At 42.7% G+C, this 25,451-nt stretch overlaps 1 protein-coding gene across 1 annotated transcript in view; it reads left to right on the top strand.

Annotated features, from left to right (window-relative positions):
- LOC122816707 (transformation/transcription domain associated protein) overlaps positions 1-25,451 on the top strand; it is a gene marked incomplete in the record, with an annotated part of 2,794,447 nt that overhangs the window by 2,705,367 nt on the left and 63,629 nt on the right. Inside the window, 2 exon segments of the mRNA XM_044089697.1 lie at positions 12,900-13,117; positions 19,116-19,300. Of these exon segments, the coding sequence (XP_043945632.1) occupies positions 12,900-13,117; positions 19,116-19,300 (403 nt within the window).

Here is a 25,451-nt window from a genome sequence, read left to right as displayed (position 1 = left end):
TTTATTAATTGGTTAGAGTTTTTCGGGGCCTACCAACCCTACTTAAATTTGACACCGGACTTGACATTTAAATCGGATTTGACTTTTTTTCACCGGATTTGACTATTATACTGGACTTGACTCTTATCTTACTTGTAAAATGTCTGATAAAGTGAAATCAGGTTTTAAGCGTTGTCAGTGTGGCCAAAAAATGTCAGTGACTGACAACCATAGTTCCTGCGTCTACTGCCTTGGCCCTCTCCACTTACAAGAGGACTGTTCAATCTGTCACTCTTTTAGTGGGAGGGTCATGACAGATAGGCGCAGGAAACTCATGCACAGAGGATTATTAAAACCTTCTTTTCAGGAGGCTCTGGATGCTTCTGACCAGGCATTGAAATCCTCGAAGGAATCGAAGACGTCGGAGCCCAAGTCATCGGCTCCGAGCTCTTCGAGTAAAGTTAGATCACCGGTTCCACAGACTTCGGGGCCGAGTGTTCAACTGGTGTCGGTTCCTGAGCCTCGAGTCTTGGAACCGGTGATGGAGCTCCCTCCTTCGACTTTATTGAGGTCGGCTGCGTCTTCGGTTCCTTCGACCCGTTCTTCTTCCAAACTCTCCGATGTCGATGTGGATCGTGTGGTGCAGAAGTTATTGGAGCATTCGGCCCTGTCCAAACTTATTTCAGTTTCCACCCAGTTGGTGTCGAAACTTGAAGGCCTCCCAGTGTCTCCATCCATTCCTCCTCCGAGACCTGTCCAGTCTTTGGAGCCGGAAGAGGTTGATCTTCTGATTGTGGAGCCCTCGGGTCCAGAACCGTCCTTTTCTTGGTCTGTTCCTCTCACCTCGACTCCGTCGGACCCGATACCGGTGTCTCGGAGCCGACGATCTGTCCTTGGTTCCGGGGCCGAGAGTCGAACCGACGTTTCGGTTCCGACTCTTCCCCTCGGGGCCTCGGCGCGGATCGCCTTACCCGGTGTGAACAGGAGGGAAAGACTCTGTCTGCTGTCGGAGTCCGTTTTTCCACCCCAACCAGACCGTACCCCAAAGGGCAACGTGGTGGAAAAATGTGGTTTCGAAAACCCCAAGGATCTTTCCCAGGCACACAGGGTGATGCCCCTTCTAGAGGCAGAGGAGGGGGCAGAGGTGGAAGACGCCGCCCTGGCGGCAGAGGGGGTCCGCAGCATCAAGGTGACAGGGATACAATTCCTGGTAAACCTTTCCAGCACTCCTGAGAGGAGGCCCGACTGTCCTGCTCTGGAGGCAGTCGGGGGTCGCTTAGCTTTATACCCTCAGGCCTGGCAAAATATAACTACAGACAAGTGGGTAAAAAGCGTGGTTACCAGAGTTTACAACATACCCTTTCTATCCCATCCCATTCCAAAGAAGAGACTCCCAGATGTACCGCCCCATCTGCGAGAGCCAGCAGCTATAGAAATTTCAAAGCTGCTAGAAAAAAGAGTCATCCAACCAGTCCCAGCGGACCAGCAAGGATTCGGGACTTACTCAAGGTTCTTTTTAGTTCCAAAGAAAACAGGGGACTGGAGGCCCATCCTGGACCTAAGCGACCTCAATACCTTCGTCAAGAAAGAAAAGTTACCAATGGTCACGCTTCAATCGATCCTTCCATTCTTACAGAAGGACGACTGGATGTGCTCAATAGATCTGGAGGATGCATACTACCACATCAAAATGGCCAGGGCATCCAGAGATCATTTGCGCTTCGGCTGGGGCCAGTCACTTTCAATTTCGAGCCCTGCCCTTTGGTCTGACCTCAGCCCCAGGGTCTTCACCAAATGCATGGCAGTGGTAGCGTCTCACTTGAGACGCCAAGGATTCCAGGTGTTTCCGTATCTGGACGACTGGCTCCTTTCTGCCACCACCCAGCGTCAACTATTACAGGCCAGAGACTATACTCTTCAACTGTGTGTTCACCTAGGAATTTCCGTAAACTTCGGAAAATCCTTACTTCAGCCATCACAGAGTATCTTGTTCATAGGAGCGGAATTAAACACACGCCAGTTAATTCTAAGACTTCCTCCAGAAAGGATACTATCACTTCAGACTCACATACGTCTTCTTCTCTTGTCCAGGAAATCTCCAGCAAAACTGGTACTGAAGGTTTTGGGACTCATGTCAGCTTCTCTTATTGCAATACCCTTGGGAAGGCTGCACATGAGAGTCCTACAATGGCTACTGTTTGCACAATGCTCGCTCCAACAACTACCTCTAACACACGAGATTCTTATAACGAACACATGCAAAACACACCTAAACTGGTGGCTTCAAACGTGCAACCTTTCCAAGGGGAGACCATTTGTGCTACCCACGCCTACAGTTACGGTGACCACGGACGCTTCCCTGATAGGGTGGGGGGGCATCTTTCAGGGACAGACAGTCCAAGGCGAATGGACCAATTTGGAGTACAATCTGCACATCAATGTTCTAGAGTTGAGGGCAGTGTTTCTAGCGTTGCAACACTTTGCTCCCCATCTTCCTCTGGGAACTATTGCAGTTCAGACGGACAACATGTCGGTAGTCTGGTACATAAACAAGCAAGGGGGAACCAAGTCCTATCAGCTATGCAGAGAGGCCATGAGAATCTGGCAATGGGCGGAGTCCACGGGTCGCTTTCTAATAGCAACGCACATCCCGGGGTCATCCAACGTCATAGCCGACAGGCTGAGCAGAGCAATTCTGTTACCGCACGAGTGGTCCCTGAAACAGTCAGTGGCGAAAAGGATTTTTCGCACGTGGGGCCAGCCTTCCTGCGATCTGTTTGCGTCTCCAATGAACGCCAAATGCAGGAGCTACTTTGCCCTATTACCCCCTCCAGGGGAAGTCCCCAGGGACGCGCTGATTCACGATTGGCCCCCGGGACTCCTGTACGCATTTCCTCCATTTCCCCTGATTTCAAAGTTTCTCCAGAAAGCCAGAAACCTACACAGGACAATAATCCTCATTGCCCCATTCTGGCCTCGTCAAATTTGGTTTCCCTTCCTGAAGACGCACTGCATTCGGGGACCCTGGATTCTGGACCCAGAGCCAGATCTATTGACTCACTCGTCAGGGGCTCCCCATCCCGCGCTCTTGTCCCTCCATCTAGCAGCTTGGTTGCTCCAATTCCCAACTTAGCCAGGTCTGATCTTCTTTCGCCGGCAGTTCAGAATATTTTGGTGGCTTCTCATAAAGCTTCCACTACTAAAACATATTCTAGTAAATGGAAGCGATTTGTATTCTGGGCGAATACACAGCAAGTGGATCCTTTTATAGCTCCTTTGAATAAAATATTAGAGTTTTTAACGGACTTGTTCCATCAGGGTGCTTCTCCTGCCACACTAAGGGTTCAATTGGCTGCCATTTCAAATTTCCATGTGGAAGAATGTGGGGCTCCTGTTATGGCCCACAGACTTTGTAAAGCCTTTTTAAAAGGAGTTTTTCATATTAGACCACCAGTTAGATCTCCTACGTCACCTTGGAGTCTAAACTTGTTGTTATCTAAATTAATGTTGGCCCCTTTGAACCAGCCTCCTCTTGCCCATTAAAATTTTTGTCCTGGAAGACTCTCTTTTTGGTAGCCATTACATCCGCTAGGCGAGTATCTGAACTTCAAGCTCTCTCCATCAAGCACCCTTATTTGATCTTTCACCCTGACAGAGTTTCTCTTCGAACTAATTCATCCTTCCTCCCTAAAGTTTGTTCTATTAACAATATTAATCAGTCCATTGAATTACCCACCTTCTTCAAGAATCACTCCAACAAAATGGAGTATATGTTGCACAAATTAGATGTTCACAGACAACTAAGGTTTTACTTGGATAGAACAAAAGATCACAGGAAAACTGATCAACTTTTTGTGGCCTTTGCTGATAACAGGAAAGGATTAGCGGTTACCAAAAGAACTCTTTCTAAGTGGTTAACGGATTGTATAATCTATGTCTATGATTCTTCAAATCAAACTCTTTTACACAAACCCAAAGGACATTCCACAAGGTCAGTGTCTACATCTCTGGCTCATGCAGCCCGCCTACCACTAGACGCTATTTGTGCGGCTGCTACTTGGTCTAAGCCACATACATTCATTTCTCATTATAAGGTAGACAAGGTTTCTAGGGACAGGGCAACCTTTGGTTCCACTGTGCTCAAGAACGCCCTTCCGTGAGTTTCGGGGGAACAAGGAGCTAGGACGCTACCCATGTGTAAGAACAACGGCGAGATTGAACACTATCACATATAGAAGTTATGTCCTTACCATAACGTTCCATGTGGAGTGTTCATCTCGCCTTTGTTCTTACATTCCCACCCTCCCCCTTAAGAAGAACGCTCATTTTGGTGCCTGGCCTGAGGCATTCTGCTTCTGCTTTGCAGATGTTGTGTACATAGTTGACATGTATATATATGTGTATGTGTCTATATATATATTTATATATAGACTCTTAGTTCTGTACATATGTGATGTAAGCATGAGTGTGCTCTCTCTAGAGACTGGTTTGCTTGCAAACTAGATCTGAGGTAAAGGCAGAGGGGGATTGTGGGTATTAGATTGTCTCGAGCTTCTTCTCGATGCAGAGCTTGCAGCGGACACGGAGCCGAGGATCGGCTCCGAACCCATGTGTAAGAACAAAGGCGAGATGAACACTCCACATGGAACGTTATGGTAAGGACATAACTTCTATTTCTTGGCTTTGGATAGTGCGGTTTGTACCTGTGTAGCTGTGATAATAGGGACTTGGCATTCCACAGGTGTTGTGATAGGCCCTCTAGGGGGTGAAAATGGGGATAAAGTTCGCACTGAACCTCTGTTGGCCAATATGTTGGCAATATCAGTTCTGTATATGTACTGCCATTGTGCTGTAATTCAGAGTAGATCTGAGTGTTGCCATGTAGATTCTTGGCATAACTATAGAATACCTTGTGGTTGTCTTTAGAATCTGCAGCAATTTTGTTTTCATAGCTAGCTTTAGAGGATTTGATGATGGATCTCAGTTTTTAGCTGAGGCTAACAAAGGAGTTTTTCCAGTCTTGGGATTTCACCCTTAGTTGATGACTAAAGCGGTTGGTTTACACACCTCTCACCACATGAAGTCTATGTTGCTGGTCATGTCTCCATTTAATTTGGGGTGCTCTGTTGACCTCTGTCTGAAGTTTGTGGTGGGAATACCCAGCATGTTTTTGGGAGGTGGGTAAAGCCACACACAGACTTAGAGCAAATGTGCAAATTCAAGAAATGCATTGGCCAGAGGTCAAGGTTGAACCCTGTACTTTGGAATGCGAAGAACTTGACTATTATGCCAAACCGCATCTCTTAAGATGACTGGCAGTGGACCTGTAAATAGAAAAAAAAATAGTCTGAATGCTCAAGAAAGTTACAGATGCTCTAACATAACATTGCTATGAAATGAATAAGCCTGTTTTTGTTGCACTCTGATGCCAGCCAGTCTAGTCAGAATGGGATGGGAGCTGTGAATGCAGTAGGAGAATAAACTTGTTGCTTATAGGTCAAAAGCATTTACAAATGCACAAAAGTGATGTGCTCAGATAAAAAAAACTTTTGGCAATAGGGATGTGAAATTTCATGTATATATTTATAGTAACAGAAGTTAGGTGGAAACAGACCACATACCCTTTTAAAGCATCAGATAAGGTCCATACTCGAGGATGAAAGAGTTATTGATGCTAGGTTTGGGCTTTGGTGTCTTTATTTTATTATTGTTGACATTTTTCATTTACCCACAAGTGCTTATTCATTTACTGACCAGGTTAGGTTTGTTTCCATGGAAGACTGGCATTATTAGAAGTGGGTTTTTTTTACTACTCATCAATGGTAGAGCTGGTGATTTAAGAAGTTGTCAAGTTCAGCATCCCAAGCTGAAGTTTCTAATCACTATTTTCTCATAGGACATCACTGTTGCTTTGGTTTCTAAGTTGCCCTTGTGTAATTTCCTTTTATTTTTATTTTTTAACATCTTTCTCTCTCTCCTCTTAAGATGTGTGGCTGTATAGGTTGTATGTATAAGTACAGAGGTAGGGGTATAGGGAGGGCTTGCTCCTGCAAAAAAAAAAAGATTTTTATTAAGTGACTCACTTAAACATTTTACTGGTTATTTTTGCCTGGTTGAACCTTTGTGAGGTTGTAAATCTATGAGACATGGGTAAGGATTCATATTGATTAAGATAATTGTCCTTCAGGATGCCAGCAAAGTATATTTTGAAAAATTTGCTTTTGAGAATTTTGTTTCGGGTGTATGTCATATAGTCGAAGTCTTATAACTTTGAACACATAATGTTCAAACCATTATGTTCGAAGTTACAAAACTTCGACTATGGAAAAAAATAAATAAACTGTTTTAAGCAGGGGGGCAAGCACCCCTGCACCCCCACACCCCCCACTACTTAAATATGCCAACTCCAAGATCGCACCCTATTGAATAAAATGGAAACCTCCGCTTATGGAGATTTCCATTGAAATGCTTGAACTTTTACAAATCCGAACTTATGGTCTCGACCATATGAGATTCGAACTTGTAAAAGTTCAACTACATGATAGGAACCCTTTTGTTTCAAGTAGCACTTTTTGACTGACTGAAAATACAACTTTGTGTTTTTGCCTCTGTTTATAATTCTGTTGTATAAAGTTGACATGCAGTTTATTAACATAATTAGCTGTGCTGTTGTCAGTAAGTGCCTTGGGATGTTTTTTATACTTCTGAGCTACCACCAACTCGAACAGATGAAACCTTGGATTAATGATGTTCTTCATCTCACATTGCTGCAGTCCTTACACTTGGGTAGTCCGCTGTCCTCGGTCGGCCCGAATATCAAAGCATTAGGCTGACGTCGGTCAAGGCGCTTAAGACTGACATCAGGACGTCAGGGTACAAATGCGCATGACCGACGTCATATCCTCAGTCTTTTTTGCCGCATGGTCCGATGCAGAAGCAGCGTTGCAAGTGCCGTTCGGCGTTCTGAAATTTTTCGAATTCGGAGTTTCAGACCGAGTCAAAGTTGGCTAAGTACCCCGTTGGGGAATATTTTAGTTTTTTCTTGCCTCAGTGGTTTACCGGATGTCAGAAAAAGTGAATAACTGTATTTCTTGTGGGAAACAGATACCGCATAGAGATTATCATACTTTGTGTATTCCTTGTTTGGGGCCTGAGCACGACATTGTTGGGTGTCGCTTTTGTGCTAGGTTCAATAAGCGCACTATTAAGCGAAGGTTAGATTGTGCCAGGTTGGTCTTCGGGAAGCGGTGCAATTATAATATGCCGTCGGATGCTCCGACGCCCGCTTCTTCGAAGAAGCGCAAAGACTAAGCAGCTAAGCCCAGGCAAGAAGAATCGTCCGTACCGGACGCCGGTTCTTTAGAGGTGTCGGTGGAACCGGTGGTTCCGCCGGAGGTTTCTCTGGAGACTCAGGGGGAGACTTTGTTATTGCAGGATGTGGCCTCTCAGGAGGCAGGTCAGGCTGAAGGGGCTTCTCAGGTTACTGTACTCCCCTCCCTTCCTAGGGTGGTTAGGCCCTCTCCTTCTGTTTCCAAGGCTTCTCCCAGAGGCAGGACAGGTTTAGCTTCTGTTGGTGTCACTCCTAGTTCATCAGGATCTGTGCCCAAGAAGCACATGCTTAAAATGGCAGAAGATTTAATTACTTTGATTAGAGGTTCTTTGCCCCCTTCTGATAAGAGGCCTAGGGTGGAACCAGAGTTGGGGAGTTTTGAGCAGGCTTCGGATGTTTCAGAGTCTTCGGCTGAAGACTTGCAGGAGTATTCTCCTTATTCTGATTCTGATGTGGATGATTCTACTCCTTCTGCTTCTCCTCCAGAGGATTTTTCTTTTCCAGAGACTCTTCATTCCATGAGGGAACATTTTAAGTGGGAAGGTCAGGACTTCTCTGATTCCAGGAAAAGGCTTAGGGAATTTTTGTTTTTACCCCAACATAGGCCTTTGGCTATACCTCCTGTTCTGGATGTTGTGGAAGATGTGTTTGCAGAGGCTTCTCTTAATCCTGATTCTTTGCCTCCTGCTCCTGTTAAACCGGATAGGTATTACAGGGTGCCTGAAGCTCATAAATATCTTTTTAAGAGTCCTAGGGCGGACCCAGAAACTGTTAGTCAGGGGCCTAAGGGTGTCAAGGCTTTTGTTGTAAAAAATCCGGTTCCTCCAGATAAAGAGGCCAGGGCTTTGGATAGATGGGGAAAGAAAGTCTATACTTCTTCCACCTTAGCTATGAGGGCTTTGAATTGCCAGTTTCACATGTTGAAATACCAAAACTATCTACTTTCTCAATTGAAGTCTAAGGTAGATGCTCTGGCGGAAGGTATTGAGTGTAAAGAATTACAAGATTTGGTACATGTTTCTGAACAGGTGGGTAAGCATTCTTTGCAATGTGGTTTTGATGCTGTACAGGCCTCGTCTAGGGTGGCTGCCACTGGGTCAGTTCTTCGCAGGCACGCCTGGCTGAGGGATCAGAATTTAGCTGACCATGTTAAGACAAGGATTTTAGATGCTCCTTTACAGTCTGATGTGTTGTTTGGTTCACCTGTGGAGGCAGTCTTAAAGAAAATGGAAGACAAGGTTAAGTCTATGCAGACTGTTAAAGATTTTTTGCAGGTTCAGCCTCCAAGTTTAGTAGGAATTGGCCTACCAAGGGGTGGACGATCCTTCTTATGATTCCCAGTCTAGGGGTAGATCTAGACGTGGTAGGGGCAGAGCTCAGGGCTCTTTCAGGCCTAGAACAGGGAGTTCACCTGCACAGTCTTCGGGTGAGGGCAGGGGTCAGTCCTTTCGTAAACAGGCCCAATGACCTACCTTTTCAGCTGCCAGAGCCTTCTCGTCTGGCAGCACCTTTGGGAGGAAGGTTGGCACTTTTCAAGGAAAATTGGAGTTTAATTACCCAAGACAGATGGGTATTGGATATCATACACCAAGGTTACAAGTTTTATTTCCATACCTTGCCTCCTTTCAAAGGCATGCCAGACGTTCCTCCTCAGCAAAGAATAGAGGCTCACAAACAAATTTCTCTGCTACTTCAAATATGGGCCATACAGCCGGTCCCTCTGCCAGAAGTGGGCCTAGGATTTTATTCTCGCCTGTTCCTAGTACCAAAGAAGGGGAACACGTGGAGACCAATTTTGGATTTATCTATCCTCAACACTTATCTGGACATTCCCAAGTTCAAAATGTTGACGTTACAACAGCTTTTACCTCTGCTGGGCAAAGATCACTGGATGGTAACTCTGGATCTCAAGGAGGCTTACCTTCATGTTCCTATCAGACTAAGTTGCAGGAAGTATCTGCGTTCGGGCTGGGACTTCTCATTATCAGTTCTCTGCATTGCCCTTTGGCTTATCTACTGCGCCCAGAGGGTTCACGAAAGTTCTGGCTCCAGTGATAGCTTTCTTCAGGCTAAAAGGAATACAGATCTATCCTTATTTGGACGATTGCCTGATTCTGGCTCAAGGAAGGGACGAACTTCTTCATCATTTGCAATATGTGATAGCAGTGCTAAGATGCCTGGGGTATTCTGTGAACGAAATAAAGTCCAGTCTAGTACCCTCTCAGGACATGTGCTTTCTGGGTGTAAGACTGAATACAGCATCCCAGATGGCCTTTTTGACCCCGGACAAACAACAGAATCTTTCCCTTTACTTCCATCAATTGTCTCATCAGTCCAGGCTGACTTCAAGGACAGTCCTTCAAGCCTTGGGGTTCATGGCATCTTGTATTCTGGTGCTTCCCAATGCCAAACTGCATATGAGGAAGCTACAATGGTATCTCAAAAATGTATGGACACAGCACTGCCAGGATATGGACACTGTCATTCAGATAATACCTTGCATTCAAAAGGAATTTTTGTGGTGGGCTCAGGAATGTCACCTAAACAAGGGACTCTCTGTGACCCGGCCAGAGGCGAGTCAGATTCTAATGACAGATGCCTCAGACAAAGCTTGGGGAGCTCATCTAAATGGAAAGTGGATACAAGACACGTGGCCTGCCAGACTACAACATCTACATATCAACTTGAAGGAGATGTTAGCAGTCCAATTTGCATTAATAGCTTTCAAGGATTTACTTCTTCCAGGACAACTGTCATGTGGTACATCAACAAGCAAGGGGGAACACATTCTTATCCTCTATGCAGGCAAGCAATGATTTTGTGGGAGACTGCTCTCAGTTTACAGCTAAATCTTCAGGCAAGGTTTCTGCCGGGAGCACAGAACTCCTTAGCAGATGTGTTGAGCAGACGAATTATGGATCCCCACGAGTGGAAATTGGATCCTCATGTATTTCAAAAATTGACAGTGTCATGGGGAACTCCAGACATAGATCTGTTCGCTTCTCCACTAAACTACCAGCTGCCAAAGTTTTGCACAAAAAAGTTTCATCCCACAGCCTGGAAAGTGGATGCTCTTTCTTTCAATTGGAGCAATCTTCATGTGTATGCCTTTCCACCTCTGCCTCTCCTCCCAAAGGTACTCCTAAAGGTCAGACAGGACAAGCCAAAGATGATTTTAATAGCTCCAGATTGGCCTCGACAGCATTGGTACCCATTACTGAGAAGTCTGGTACGGGAGCCTCCATGGCCTTTGCCTTCGATTCCGCACCTGCTGTCTCAGGAGAACAGTCATTTACTCAATGTCAAACTTCACTCTCTTCACCTAACAGCCTGGCATATTCTGTTTTGAACCCTGGAGGGTCTCAACTTCCACAGCAAGTTTTGAATGTTATTTTGGAAGCCAGTAGGCCTAGTACAAGGAAAGTGTACGCAGATAAATGGAAGAGATTTTTATTTTGGAGTACAGCAAAGGAATTTGATGTTTCTGAGCCTAATTTAAGTGTGGCTCTTCAATATCTTACTGAGTTACTGGACAAAGGTTTGTCCTTCTCTTCTATTAAGGTTCATGCTGCAGCAATTTCTGCTCACTATGACTGTGACCCACCATTGTTTTCTCATCCTTTGTTCAAGCAATTTCTTAGAGGGGCAAAGAATATAAGACCCCCACGTAGAGCTCCTACTCCTGCTTGGGATCTCAATTTTGTGTTGGAGAAACTCACTCTACAACCTTTTGAGCCTGCAGCTACTGCTGAGTTGAAATATTTATCATGGAAGACTGCTTTTTTGTTGGCCATTACCTCTGCAAGAAGGGTTTCTGAATTACAGGCCCTTATGGCGGTTGAGCCTTTCTTAATTTTCCATAAGGATAGGGTATCTTTGCGTACTAATCCTTCCTTTATGCCTAAAGTGGTTTCTAGTGTGGCTTTAAACCAAACTATTCATTTGCCTACTTTTTATGCAAATCCCCAAAATAAAGGGGAAAAGATTTTGCACACTTTAGATGTACACAGGCAGTTGCAATATTATTTGAGCAGAACTAAAGGGTTCAGGCAGTCTCAGCAGTTATTTGTTTCTTTTGCTTTGAGTTCTCAGGGCAAGCCTGTGTCAAAACAAACTATTTCTAAGTGGATTGGGTTTTGCATTGCTTTCTGTTATTCCCATCATGGTAAGGAGATTCCAGCTGGGATTAGGCCTCATTCCACTTGGGCTACTGCCACTTGACAGCTTTTTAAGGGGTGGCAACTAAAGATATTTTGGAGGCAGCTACTTGGAGTTCAGTGCACACTTTCTCTAAGCATTATCACCTTCCACTTTACTCTAAATCTAGGGCTGGTTTTGCCACTGCTATTTTACAGGGCATTTTGGCAGCTCCTGCTGCTTTATAGTTTTGCCATCCTCCCTTACCTCTGCTTTGGGATTCTACCCAAGTGTAAGGACTGCAGCAATGTGAGATGAAGAACATAGTACAGTTTTGTACCTACCATAAATGTGGATGTTCAAGATCCACATTGCTGCAGTCCAATTTACCCTCCCTCCTTCCCCTCTGTAGTTAGAGGCGGTTGTGTGGGTTGGGTTGTAAATATTGTGTATTTTGTATATATTGTACATATTGTTAGTACAAGGGTGGTTGGTTGGTTGTTTGCTGTCTTTTGGTTTTGACCTTTCTTTTTAGGGTCTTCTGACATCTGGGGCAAGAAAAGACTGAGGATATGACGTCGGTCATGCGCATTTGTACCCTGACGTCCTGATGTCAGTCTTAAGCGCCTTGACCGACGTCAGCCTAATGCTTTGATATTCGGGCCGACCGAGGACAGCGGACTACCCAAGTGTAAGGACTGCAGCAATGTGGATCTTCGAACATCTACATTTATGGTAGGTACAAAACTGTACTTTTCAAAGTGGTACCTTAAAGCTCTCGTCTTCATTAGCTGTCTCTATCTCTGGAATAGTGCATTCAGTCTTGTGGCCCTGAATTATGTTTCCTGAAGCAGTGAAGGATTATTAATCATGAGGGTTCAGAGCTGGTTGGAACAGAGCAAGCGAGTACTTGGTGAAGAGAGAAGCAGCCGCTAAGGGGTAACTGCAACAGCTGGACGAACTCAGGAGAACCATGGGTGGTGTACTGCATGCTTGTATACATAGACATAAACATACACAATTCTCCTTGTACTTAAACTTCCATCTTTTATCAGATAGTTGACATGTTTCAAAAGATGTCGTACACATTTCCTACAGATGTATAATTTAATGCAGGTGAAAATGTTTTCCAAGCGTCACTGTCGTGTTCTATTTTAAGCTAGGTACAGTAATGGATAAGTTAATACTTAAACAGAATTCTAAGGTAAATTCAAAATCTTATGTCTATGACTATTAAATGCTAATCTGATCCTTTAAAACGGAGAAAGCAAACTCATTGAACAATAATTTAAATGATTTATGTAGACATGCATAACTTTGCTTCTTTTCATTATGTGTGGTTTCTTCTCTTAAACTTCCAGTTTAGAAGTGGCAGCGTTGGTAATGACAAGAATTATACTACTTTTTCAGTACTTTCAGATCAGATTATGTATTAATTCCTTTTATTTATTAGATTTATGCCCCGAGTGGAAATTGTACAGAAGCACAATACAGCAGCAAGAAGGCTGTACATCCGAGGGCATAATGGAAAGATTTACCCATATCTGGTAATGAATGATGCCTGCTTAACAGAGTCTCGAAGAGAGGAACGGGTTTTACAACTACTTCGGCTGTTGAATCCCTGCTTGGAAAAAAGAAAAGAAACCACAAAACGACATTTGTTTTTTACAGGTAATGTGTACTGCATCAATTTATTTCACAGCCTACCCCTCCAACAAAGATTTTATTTCTTGTTGGCTGCATATTTCAGTAAAGCAGATGATTTAATCTGAATTCCATTAGTTTATTAAGGAATTATTGTTGCTTTGACAACTTTTTGTTTAGTTTTTGTTCATTTGGGTAAAAGTGAAGATTGCATTTTTAAGGCTTTTTCTTGTTAGGATGAAAAGATAATGCCGAGGTTAGTGTTGCTCTCTCACAGGTCCTAGTTCTGTGGTCCACAGGGATGATTTTTGTGTCCTTGTGGGTTTTCACTGGTTGGGCTGATTTCCTTCCACATCCCAAAGATATGTTTATAGAAAAATTTGAAATACTGCAGAAATTGTGTGAATGTGTGTGCTGTACCCTGTGATGGCCTTGTGTCTCATCTAAGGTTTACTGGGCCAGACTGTAGCTGTCTCACAATCCTAAGTAGGATAAAGTAAAGTAGATCAAAGAAGGTGGTCCATCCTTCCCAGCACTCAGGACTAAAGCTGCCACTCTTTACTCTGCCTACCTTATAAAACTTTCTTAGGTTACTGTCCCCTCTTCCTTGCCCACAAAGGTCTGCAAGAAACCTTCCTCTGTAGAGGTTCTTTGTTACACGCAGGTCTAGTCATCTTATAATTGATCCCAGACAACTCTGTTGTGCTTTATTTTCCTTTTTCTGACTTGAAAATTTCTAAGCTGCTTTCTTGCCTTTGTTTAGTGTTAAGTCATAGGTGAATACTAGACTTAACTGCCCTGAAAGGCCATTTTTAAGCTTAGCCAGTAGCCTAAAGTTAGAATCAAACCCAGGACCTTGAGCCCCTGAAGTGAAGGCGTTTCAGTTTTTTTCCTGTCAAGGTTTATACTTTGTTTTCCCCTCCACTATGCGTAGGCATATGTTTGCTTTGTTTTAATGCTTTCCTGTGCTCTGCCAAGTTTTACATCTTTAAAAGCTTGAATTTTGCATGTTCTTGTACACTTAAAATGCTGTTAAAATTTGTTTCAATTCTTAAAACTAAGTTTAAAAAAAAAGCTGCTGTTGGCAGCACTTTGGTGCTGGTGTCTGTTTACATTGGCATATCAGTTACATTTTTACTATTTTTCAGTGTGCGTTTATTTGGTGCTTTACGCCAAGGATGAAATATTTGTTTAGTTTCCTACTGCTTGTTATGGAATGGAAAACTTTAAAAAACAATGCAGGTATGGGCACAAAATCCCATTACATGGCAGATGTACTGGACCCATTTGTTTTTGGAAAGGACCGTTTGATCAGGAACTTGATGTTTGTGCTGTTTTTCACTAGGTACTGTTTTGCTCCTGGTGAAGCCTCGGCATTGAGCTCCTTCTTGAAATTAACTCCTCCAAGAATGAGGCAAAAGCAGCACACATCTGATGATATTGGCATGTGATGTGAACAAGCTAGAGATTCTTCTTTAGGTCCTAGTTCCAAGAAGTTAAGAACAGAGGAGGTGTGCTGTTTTTTTTTTATTCTGTGGAGCATCTAGACTTCTAGTTGTAGTGGTCTCAGAGTGTTCTACTTTGTTTTGTACTGAAGTGAGAAAGATTTTTATTTCCTCTAGTCCTTGTAAACATTTCAAATGTAAATGGAATCCTGTCACTATCCATTGGGCTGATTACAGAAAGATGGAAGTCCAACAGATTATGTCTCAGGGCCTTTCCCTATTCCTCCCTAGCAAGTGTTTAAGCTGCAAGCTGAACCTTCTTGGCACTCTTCACGTATGCTCCCTTACTGGCTATATAGGTCCTGTGAGGCTGAACAAGTTCTTCCATGTCATGTTATCCCTAGCAATATTGAGTTCAACTGAGGTCTCAGCTTTGAGGTTGGAGCTTTTGACACTGGCCTCATCAACAGTATCATCTATTGTGGTATTCTTGTCAAAGGTATCCAGAGTCTCTTTGGCTTCAGTGCTGAGGCTCAATTCATTTGCGTTGGAAATTGGTCCTGATTTTGTCAGGGCTGTTGTTTGATTACTTTGTGGTGGAGGTTGAGATCAAATAGCATTTGGGTATCAGTGGTTGGACATGGGTCCATCATTTTGGTACCAGTCAGCTTTCATCTTGGCCATTCATAGTCAATCCTTTGAACTTGGGATGGCATCTGAAGGTGATGCTGAACCAAGAGCATTTGCTTCCCTTGTTGCCTGTAAAGATTTTAGCTTCCACCCAAGACATACTTTGGCCACCCACCATTTCCCTGATCAGGAGAAATAATGGCAGCTGCTCAACAAGGCACTTCAGTAAGCAATGGAGCAGTAAGATCTTAAGTTTGTTAATATATGTGATACTGTTGTTGATGGCTCAGAGTTATTCTGGTTGATAGTCATTGTTGGGTATACCTCATTAGTTGTGCATAATTAAACTAGTACTTACTGCTATTATATTTTTTCCTGATTTTGAAATGTTTTTTGTAAAAATTTCTCAGGGCAGTAGATGACATAAATGGGATCTTGTATTCATTAGAACATTGAAAGGAAGACACAAGTTTTTGCGGTTGCTCATTTTGTCTTTCTATAATTCAAATTATTGTGACACTGCAAATGTAAGTATCCTTCAGGAATGGAAATGCCTCAAGAATAACCACTTGATTATGAAGTATTGTTGCATTTAATAATGCTGCTCACATTCATCCAGTTTTGATTGTAGAAACATAGTATTTTTTACGTGCATTCTTTGTTAGGAAAGGTGTAGCCTGTCAGAAGCTAAACAGACTGGCATGTTCCGTCTTGTTTCAGGCTAACGTGTACTAAATCCCCTGTCTTTAGCACAGTATTGATAGCCACCAATTAAAAGTGGACTTATTATGACAGTGTTTTTGTATGGTAGATATTAACCTGGTTAAACCACCTTATCCTTCAGCAGCAGCAAAAATCTGCTTTGCAGAAAAAACTCCTATATCCTGGTTTGGGATTCCAGAAAAATCACGTATTTCTACAATTCTTCAGAAAGCTAGTCAAAAAGTCATTCGGACTTAGTTTTTAATGCAGCTGCTGCAGTCAAACATGTACACTCCATTTTACACTCTCATTAGCCAACAAAATGCCCCAGGGTAGACTTCATTCCAGACAGGTAAGTTTGTAAATATTTTAGTATGTTAAAGGAGGTGCTGCCTGAATTCCTATTACGTGATCGAAACTATAAAACTTCGAACAACACAAGATCAAACTTGTATGTTCGAAGTTTTATAATTTCGACCACAAAAAAAATAAATAACGGACAGAAAGTAACTGTCGTAAGCAGGGGGCAAGCCCCCCTGCGCCCCCCCACACCCCCCGATCTTTAAATATACCAACTCTGAGATCGCACTACAGTGCGGAAAGAATTTTTCCGTACTGTAGTGCGATCTCAGAGTTGGTATATTTAAAGGGTTCCACTTGAAACCGTCGAATTACCACATCATCGAACCTTAAAACATTGAGACCAGAACGTCGCAAACTGAGATCATCGAAGACTGACATCATCGAGACGCATAACATTGAAAACACGTTCCCTACATGTTAAGTGCGCAAACATGCCTAAATACAACAATCCAAGTATCAAAACATATTCGATGTTATGCGTCTCAATGATATTAGTCTTCGATGATCTCAGTTTGCGACGTTCTGGTCTCGATGTTTTAAGGTTCGATGATGTGGTAATTCGACGGTTTCAAGTGGAACCATTTAAAGAGCGGGGGGTGCAGGAGGACTTGCCCCCCCTGCTTACAACAGTTATTGAGCTGTTTGTTTGTTTTGTTTTGTTTTTTTAATTCGAATTGCTGAAAACTTCGAACACTTGTGTTCAATGTTTTCAGGTTCAAAGTTTTAGCAATTCGATAACTCAATAGGAACCAGCCTGAGAGGGTACTGGCATGGCTAGAGTGGTCATGAGACTCAGTGGCCTTGAAATAGCTATGAATCTATGTATATACTTAGGGCCCATTGTGCTATCCTTTCACTTCTTCCCTTTACTGTCAAAACTGTTAGGCTCTATACAAATGCTGTACCTTTATTACAATTCTGCACTGTAATATGCTTTCTCTCATATTAAGTACACTAACTCTGAAGCCTTTCCTCAACTTTTCTGTCATCCTAGTTATATCAGTTCTGTAGCTGCTAACAATTTATCTTTTGAAAACATGAGTTGTCTTCCTTTCGCCTTACTGAAAAAAGTCATATTTAAAGTGATGCTGAAAGATGTTGATGTCAGTCTATGTACTGTATTGTTATAGCAGTCTGTATAATCTTTCATTTTTGAAAACACTTACTTGTAATGTGATGCTTAAATATATTGATACTGTCAGTCTTTATTCTGTAATGTAATGCCGATCTATATAGTCCGTCATTTAAAGTTACTTTTGGACCAACACATTTACCCAGTCAAATGTAAAATGAAATAAAACAAATATGAAGTAAAGGCAGCACTGAGTCTGTTGGGTTTTATCACACTTTAAGGAAATTTGAAAGCTACACTAGATCCTGCTGAGTGCCCACCAGGTTTGATTTTCTCACACTGTTATGGTAAGTGACTGTCACACCTGTCCTGTAGAGTTTTTAACCTAGTGTAGTGTCCCTTATTGCCTAATGCAGGGATTGAGGCTTTCAACATAGTTGGCAAGAGGATGGTTCTGCTTCGACATGGTGGGGTCTAGGTCCCTATACAGTCTTTTTTCACTTGTCTGGGTTGTTTTTCTATACAGTGCACCAGACATGGGAGAATCTGTCAGACCTACTTGACTTGTATCATGGAGGATTTCAGAGACCCTCTCCCTGGCTTTTGCAATAGGATCTTCATATGACCTGCCGTAACTTTGACCGTGCTAATTTGGCTAGAGTTATCAGACTCAAGTTATGTTGCAGTGTGTGGTATGTCCAGTTTTTCAAAGATGTAAATGGTTAAGTAGGACTGGAACTTTGAGATTTCTGGGCCAAGCAGAGGTCACTGATTAAGATCCAAGAGCAAAGTGAAAATGACAGGGCTGTTTGTCAGTCTGTGCTCATACCAAAGAGTTCCTTGCTTAGGAAGGGTTGTAGTCTTTCTTGTGTGATATGCTTAGATAGGTACATGCTAAAGGGGGGGGGCATTGTATTCTTTTGAATAAGGATAAGAAGTGAAGGCAAGGTACAGTAGCTTTCTTGAATCTGGAGAATATGTTTTTAGTAATTAGTTGCAACAAGTAGAAAGATTCCCTGATATTAGCGGATAAATTGGCTTCTTTGCCCACAGATGTGCCTAGGTCCATAGTAATGGTGTATGCTTTGGGTAGAGGTTATCTTTTATGTGATAGGTACAGATATTTTCCAAAGAATACCTCATTATGTTTTTTAGCATTGACCCTGACATGAGTTGTTAGTTTAGTTTAAACCTCCTTGCAGGATGTGAGTATCACTTGAAGAGTTAACACCAGTGCCCAAGTTTGTAGCGATGACCAAATTTTGTCAGTCATAGACCTGACTTCAGCCTGGATATGAGAGAGATACATGGAGAAGAACAGAAGAAGAGGGGACCTAAAATAGGTCAGTGTTTCTCTTAAGCTGCCTGTGATAGGCCTACATGAATTAATGTTTTTTCAAAAGCTTGCAAGACTTTCAGTATTTTGAAAGTTGAAGTTCACATAACTTGTTTTTATTCTGATTGCAAAGAGCCCGAGACTAAGCAATACGTTTTGGAGTGCAGAAAAAAATGACTGCAAAAGTAAGGGAGTCTAGACTGAAAGGATACCGCTGGAATGTTAGTGTGTGAAAGATTCAGTCAGCTAAACTTTTGAGGGTGAATGCATCACAGAAACAATGAAGGGCAATGCTGTGTCGAGGTATGTAACACAGGATCGGAATCTTGGTGAAAAGCCAAGGATAAAGAATGCTGTGCAGTGACTGTGTGTGTGCGGGGGACAGTAATTAATTTATGCAAGTTTAAGTATTCTTTATTGTCCAGTTCTGTGTTCTTACAATTGAATCTGGATTTTTTTTGTTTTTCTTCTCAATAGTTCCTCGTGTTGTGGCAGTGTCTCCACAGATGCGTCTGGTTGAAGACAACCCCTCATCACTTTCCTTGGTTGAAATATATAAGCAACGCTGTGCCAAGAAAGGCATTGAGCATGACAACCCCATTTCTCGTTACTATGACAGGCTGGCAACTGTTCAAGCCCGAGGGACCCAGGCCAGTCATCAGGTACAGAGTTTACAATTAATAATAATCAAAGGCTAATGTGGAGAACTGGTGAAAAAAAATAGCTACTCACTTTCAGTTTTACCCTTGTTGTTTTTGTCTTCTGGTCCTGGAAAGTTAATTTGATAGTTATGAAAATATTTTGTGTGTGTGTTCAAAATGTTTGCAGTGCTTTCTTTCCCGTAAGAATGCATTTCCCACAGGTTGCACCATTTGCTGTATAACTGTCTTAAATGCCATTTACCTTGTCAAGCCTTAGAATACTTTTTGATGCATTTTTTTTTTCTTCAGCTTCATTTTTTGTCTTTCAGAAATTACAGTTTATTTCCCTTTCCTGAATCCAGGTGTTGTTTCAGAGACTTTATTTAGATGGAGAAGTAGATTAACAATAAAGTGGGGCAGCGAGAACAGATTTTGGTAATATTAATTCTCCTACTTTAGGAATAGTTCATAAAGATTTCCTCTATTAAAAGTCACTGTGTGGCTGGAAATAAAAGTGTAACACTGAGGTCATCCCTTGATTCTTCAGAATACTTTTAATATGCTCTATTGAAAAGGTCTTATGCACTGGTTCAAGGAATGGGATGGGATGTGCAGTAGTGTCCTTACCTATAAATGCCATAGGTTTCACCGTACACTGATGAGAGATAAATCTCATTTCTGACCTTGAAGGAAAGGAAAATCCATACAGCTCACTGATACAGTGCTTAAAGGAGGACTGCTGTTATTTTCACCCCGGTACTCTACCAAGGTTGCCATCATCTAGACTTCTGCCACTGCAGCCTGCACATGCATCCTCCTTTCTTGAGGAGTGGAAGGTAGATGTAGTACATTGTAGACCTCACTGTTGGCAAGGGATTTGCATTTGGGAGCCTCCCCATTTGGTGAGGGACACTGACAGATGTCCACAGCAGGCACTCATATGCATTTCCCATTGTGGCTAACTAGTGTGAAGGGTTTCTTACCTAATCTTTACACTTTTTGTTTGTATGATGAATAAGGCTTGCAGTGGTTGAGAGGCAGAAGAAAAAAATCAGTTGTTTTAAGATCTTCTACTGTAAGTTGAAATCTGAAGTCTGTGCTGAAGCAGATTATCATGCCTTTGATCCCTCGACTTCTTGGAAGTTTAAAATAAATAGGATTTCCCACATGTAATTTGGTTGCAGTTGCTGTCACTTCACCCTGGAGAGTCTCGCAGTTGCAGTCTGATTGGTGTAAAGAGCTTTTCCTTGTTTGTCAGCAAGGCATCATCTTTCTGCAGGCAACTAGCATATTCTTCCTGCATTTGCAGTTTTTGTCAAGTTTTTGCTTTCATTTCAAAGATGTACTGGTAGGAGAAATGGCAATGCTGAATTGACCATATGTGTCATTGTGTAACTGTGCCCCATGGGCTAGAGTGCCATCCCATATTATCTTTAAAAGGAATGTGGATCTACTGTGCTTTCCTCTAAAGAGATATAAGAGGTATGTATGCAAGCGGTTTTCTGTGCAAAAGGTGTCTGTCTCATCTGCAGGTCCTGTTTATATTTCAGTGGTAATTTAGGTCTCTTGAGTGGATGTTTAGGGTGGTATTAGATTTGTGGATGTGTAAGAGGTTACATAGGATGTGGTTATGTAGGCAAGGTAAAGATCTCTTCTCAGTAGTCTGTCGGAAATGGAAAAGAGTGAAAACACTTTAAAGCTGTCAGGGTAAATCAAAGAAGACATTCTCTTGATTTTTTTTGGTAAAGAAATGCTACTGCTCCAGCTGGGGCATATGCCCAGCCAAGTAAACACCAAAGGGGAGTATTGTATTTTATTATCAGTAGTTCAGAGTAATGGTGAGTGTGGAAGAAAGGTGAAGAAGAGAGTACAGGCAGGATGGAGTGGGTGGAGAAGTGTGTCAGGAGTGATTTGTGACAGACGAGTACCAGTAAGAGAGAAAAGGAAGGCCTACAAGAGGGTAGTGAGACCAGCTATGTTATATGGGTTGGAGACAGTGGCATTGAGAAAAAGGCAGGAGTTAGAGCTGGATGTGGCAGAGTTAAAGATGTTAAGGTTTGCACTGGATGTGACGAGAGTGGACAGGATTAGGAATAAGTATATTAGAGGGTCAACCCAGGTTGGAAGGTTTGGAGACAAAGCCAGAGAGGCAAGATTACGTTGGTTTGGACATGTGCTGAGGAGGGATGCTGAGTATATTGGGAAAAAGATGCTAAGGATGAAGCTACCAAGTAACAGTAAAAGAGGAAGGCCTAAGATAAGGTTTATGGATGTGGTGAGAGAGGACATGCAGATGGTTGGTGTGACACAGCAAGATGCAGAGGACAGGAAGAAATGGAAACAGATGATCCGCTGTGGCAACCCCTAACGGGAACAGCCGAAAGAAGAAGATGAGTGGTCTGATAAAGAGAAGTGTGTTTGGGGGGGGGGGGGTCAATGACTTCTTTGGATCTAGGAAAATATGCCTATGGTGATTAGTCTGGCTATATAAAAGGATATCCTGACAACAGTGGTCACATGGCTGTCAGAGGATAGTTCAATAACAGTGAGGGTGTCCATTTTTAGGAGGGTCTCATCTGTGTGATAAGAGGAGGAGGAGTTTACAGGTTTGCCAACAAGACACAGTGTTGTATTTTTTTTGGCATTTAGTTTGCGATTGTGGTCTGAGCATAACTTGGCATTAGTTAGGCTTTCCTTAAAAATTTGTAGGTTATCTGGGTATGTATGATGAGTCTGGGTTTTCAGTCATCTGCACACACAGCCACAGGCCTTTGGTGTGAGTTTTAAAGTCAGAGAAGTAGATAACAGAGAGGAGTGTTTCCAGGACCGATCCCTTAGGGACACTTCTGGTAACCACTTTTTAGTTGAGAAGTGTGCCTGCAACACTTGCAGACTGGATTCTGTTGATGAGCCAGTTTGCTGTCCAGTGGGTAACATAAGGATTTAGATTTAATTAGATTTATCTTACCATTGATGCCTGAGTGTAGAATAGTATTGAAAGCTTTGGCCAAGTCCAGGTATACCATACCTGAGTCTGATGTCTTCATGATTTGTTTAAAAAAATTCCGCCAGTTTTTAAGAGGCAAAAGATGAAGAAAAAACCCAAAATGGTTACAGTCAAGGGTTTGAAGACTGCCTGTATTCTATCCATAATGAAGCATGCCATTGCCCTACTTTAAGATTATTTACACAGTACTTGTCTCCTTTTATAACCCATGGCAAGTTGCAGAGCTTTCACATTTTTCCATAATTACGTCACTGCTTTAGTTTTATAGATTCTTTCACAGGTTGTCAAGAGTGTATGGCTTGGGCAAAAAAAAAGTTTTCTTTCACTGGGTTTTCAGGTGAACATGGAGAAATCATCTTCCATGCTGTCTCACAGGATAGTATTTCTCGGATGTCTACTGGGCACATCCGTTATGATGATCATACTTTCTCAAGACAAAATGAAATGTCACAATGAACAATTTCTGATATTTTCCAACCTTAACAGGTATCTGCCAGGGAATATCTCAGAATTCTAGATTACACGGCCTCTACTATTTTCTAGATTCTTTTGGCCAGACTTCATATGAGAGATTCAGTGGCTTGTCAGATCATCTTGGATTCAGTACCAGCAAACCCCTCTCATTTCAAATTTCAATGCTGAGGGTCGCAAAAAGAAAGTTACTCTGGTGGGTAAATTGTTTGTGCCTCAACCGGGTGTTTTTCTCATTCCAGTCCCTATTCAATCATTAACCACACATGCATCAGACTTTGCTTGAGAAGCTGTCTAATGGAGTGAAAATACAGGGCCGCTGGAACAAGCAAGACATTTAAAACATGCAAATGTCAAAGAAGTAATGCCTCTAATAAATGCTGTCAAGTTTCTAAACCATCTTTGGACTCAAGGCCCTCCGTTAATAATCAGACCACAGTGATGTGGTACATAACTAGAGGAAATGGGGTCTTACCCACCCTTCGCAGACAAGCTACGGTAGCCTGGGATCTAGCGACCCAGTTCAGTCTGTTTCTCTGGACTTGTCTACATTCTTCAGAATAAAACATTGTTGCAGGCAAGCTGAGCACACCAGGGCAGACCCTCAAAAATGGAGGTTGAACCCAAGGGTCTTCCAGTAACTGATCCATGTTTGGGGAACTCCTCAAGTAGATCTGTTTGCCATAACAGACAGTTAAAGAAATTCTGCCATAGGATGCTTTGCAGTCATGCTTGGAGGGCATGTTCCTGTGTGCTTTTCCACCATTTCCTCTAATAACCAAGGTTCTTTTAAAGATACAGAAGGACTTCCCAAATATGGTGACTTCCTTTTGGCCTAGACACCAGTGGTTCTCCCTTCTTTTGAAAATGGCCAGTTAACTCAAGCTTCCTCACAGAAGGAACTTACACAGGACAAGGGTAGTTTCATACACCTTGACCTTCAACAACTTCAGCTGACTGCCTAGATGATAGAAGTTTAATACCTTTTAGTGACCTTTTTTCTGAGGATGTGCAGCAGGTAGTAAAGGGGGGCAACGAAACCTGCTACTAGAAAATCATATGTAGGTAAATGAAAAAAGATTTTGTAGATTGTGCCAAACCTGGAACCTTTTAAGGTTCAAAGACTACTGTGATTCTTCAGTTGTTTGTGTGAGATATTCTGTGGCCTGTGCTATTCAAGGCTCATCTCTCTGTCATATCTGCTTGTCTGGTTTTAGATCCCCCTTTCTATCATAACTCAAATGAAACAGTTTTTGAAAGAGGCTTTACATATCTGCCCACGTAGGAGGCAGGTGGCTCTTTCTTGAGATCTTAATTTTGTTCAGAAAAAAAATGTTTTTGAACGTGCACGTGAGATTGATTTGAAGTTCATATCTTGGAGGCATGTATTACTTGCTGGTCTGACTTCTGTAAGAAGAGTATCTGAGTTACAAGCTTTTATGATAAATCATCCCAGTCTCATTTTTACGAAGATATGCCAAAGGCCTTCTCAGAGTTTACACTAAACCAGGCTGTTCATCTCCCTGTTTTCTTTCTAAAGCTATACAATGAAGGCAAAAGAATTGTACATACTGTGGATGATGTTCATCGTGTTACCCTGCTGCAGTCATCACACTTGGGTTATCCTGTTGTCAGGCGGTCCCGCAGTCGGCCAGAATTCCAAAGTCTTGGTCCGGCATCGGTTGCTGTCGCTTCTTCCCTGACGTCAGTGCGCCAGGGGTATATATAATGCATCCGACGCCATTTTCTTCAGTCTTTCTTGCCGCGCGGTGCCCGAAGCAGAAGCAGAAGCAGTTTGCAAGTGCCGGTCAGCCGACTCCTGAGATTTTCGAATTCGAATTTCAGATCCGAAGTCTTCAATAAAGCTAAATACCCCATTGGGGAAACTTTTCTTGCCTCACACCGATGTCAGAAAAAGTTAACAATTGTATTTCTTGTGGGAAGCAAATACCTCATAAGGATTTTCATTCTTACTGCATACCTTGCCTAGGCCCAGACCACGACGTCACTGGTTGTCATTTTTGTGTTAGGTTTAATAAGCGTACTGTAAAAAAGACAATTTGATTTTGCACAACACTACTTCAGTAGAAAATTTAACTACACTATGCCGTCGGAGCAACCGACTACCTGCGTGCACAAAAAATGCAAGGATAAGGACAGGCAGCCTAGACCCAAGCCAGACTCCGAGGCCTCGGCTGGTCCGGTCTCCGGTTCACCGGTCTTCAGTGAGGCTCCGACGCAGCCCCTGACTACCGCAGATCTGGAACCCGAGACCGCTTCGGAGCTTTTGACGGAGAGTACTAGGCCGAAGCAGCCATTTTGTTTAGCCCCTACCGACGACACTGCTGATAAAGATGTCGGTGCTGCAGAAACACCTTCAGTTTCTGAAAGCATCTTCAGACCGATGACGCTCACCATTAAAACGTATCCTAAGACTAAGACTCCTATTAAACCTAAAAAGGATGCACTTCAGTCTCCAGTTCAAGGCACCATGCCTAAGAAACAGATGCTCAAAATGGCTGAAGATTTGATCTCTTTAATCAAGGGTTCCCAACCCTCACCCGACAAAAGGCCTAGACAAGAGGAAGATTATGCCTCCTCTGAACAAGTGTCTATGTCCTCAGGCTCCTCTGAGGACCAGGATTACTCCTTCTCCCCTTATGAAGATTCTGATGCTGAGGATTCTATTCCCTC

Source organism: Protopterus annectens, chromosome 12.part0 (genome assembly GCF_019279795.1).
Source record: "Protopterus annectens isolate FY-2018-M chromosome 12.part0, PAN1.0, whole genome shotgun sequence".
NCBI classification, from domain to species: Eukaryota; Metazoa; Chordata; order Ceratodontiformes; family Protopteridae; genus Protopterus; species Protopterus annectens.
The sequence above is the reverse complement of the archived record's forward strand: the minus strand, read 5'-3'. Positions and strand labels throughout refer to the sequence as shown.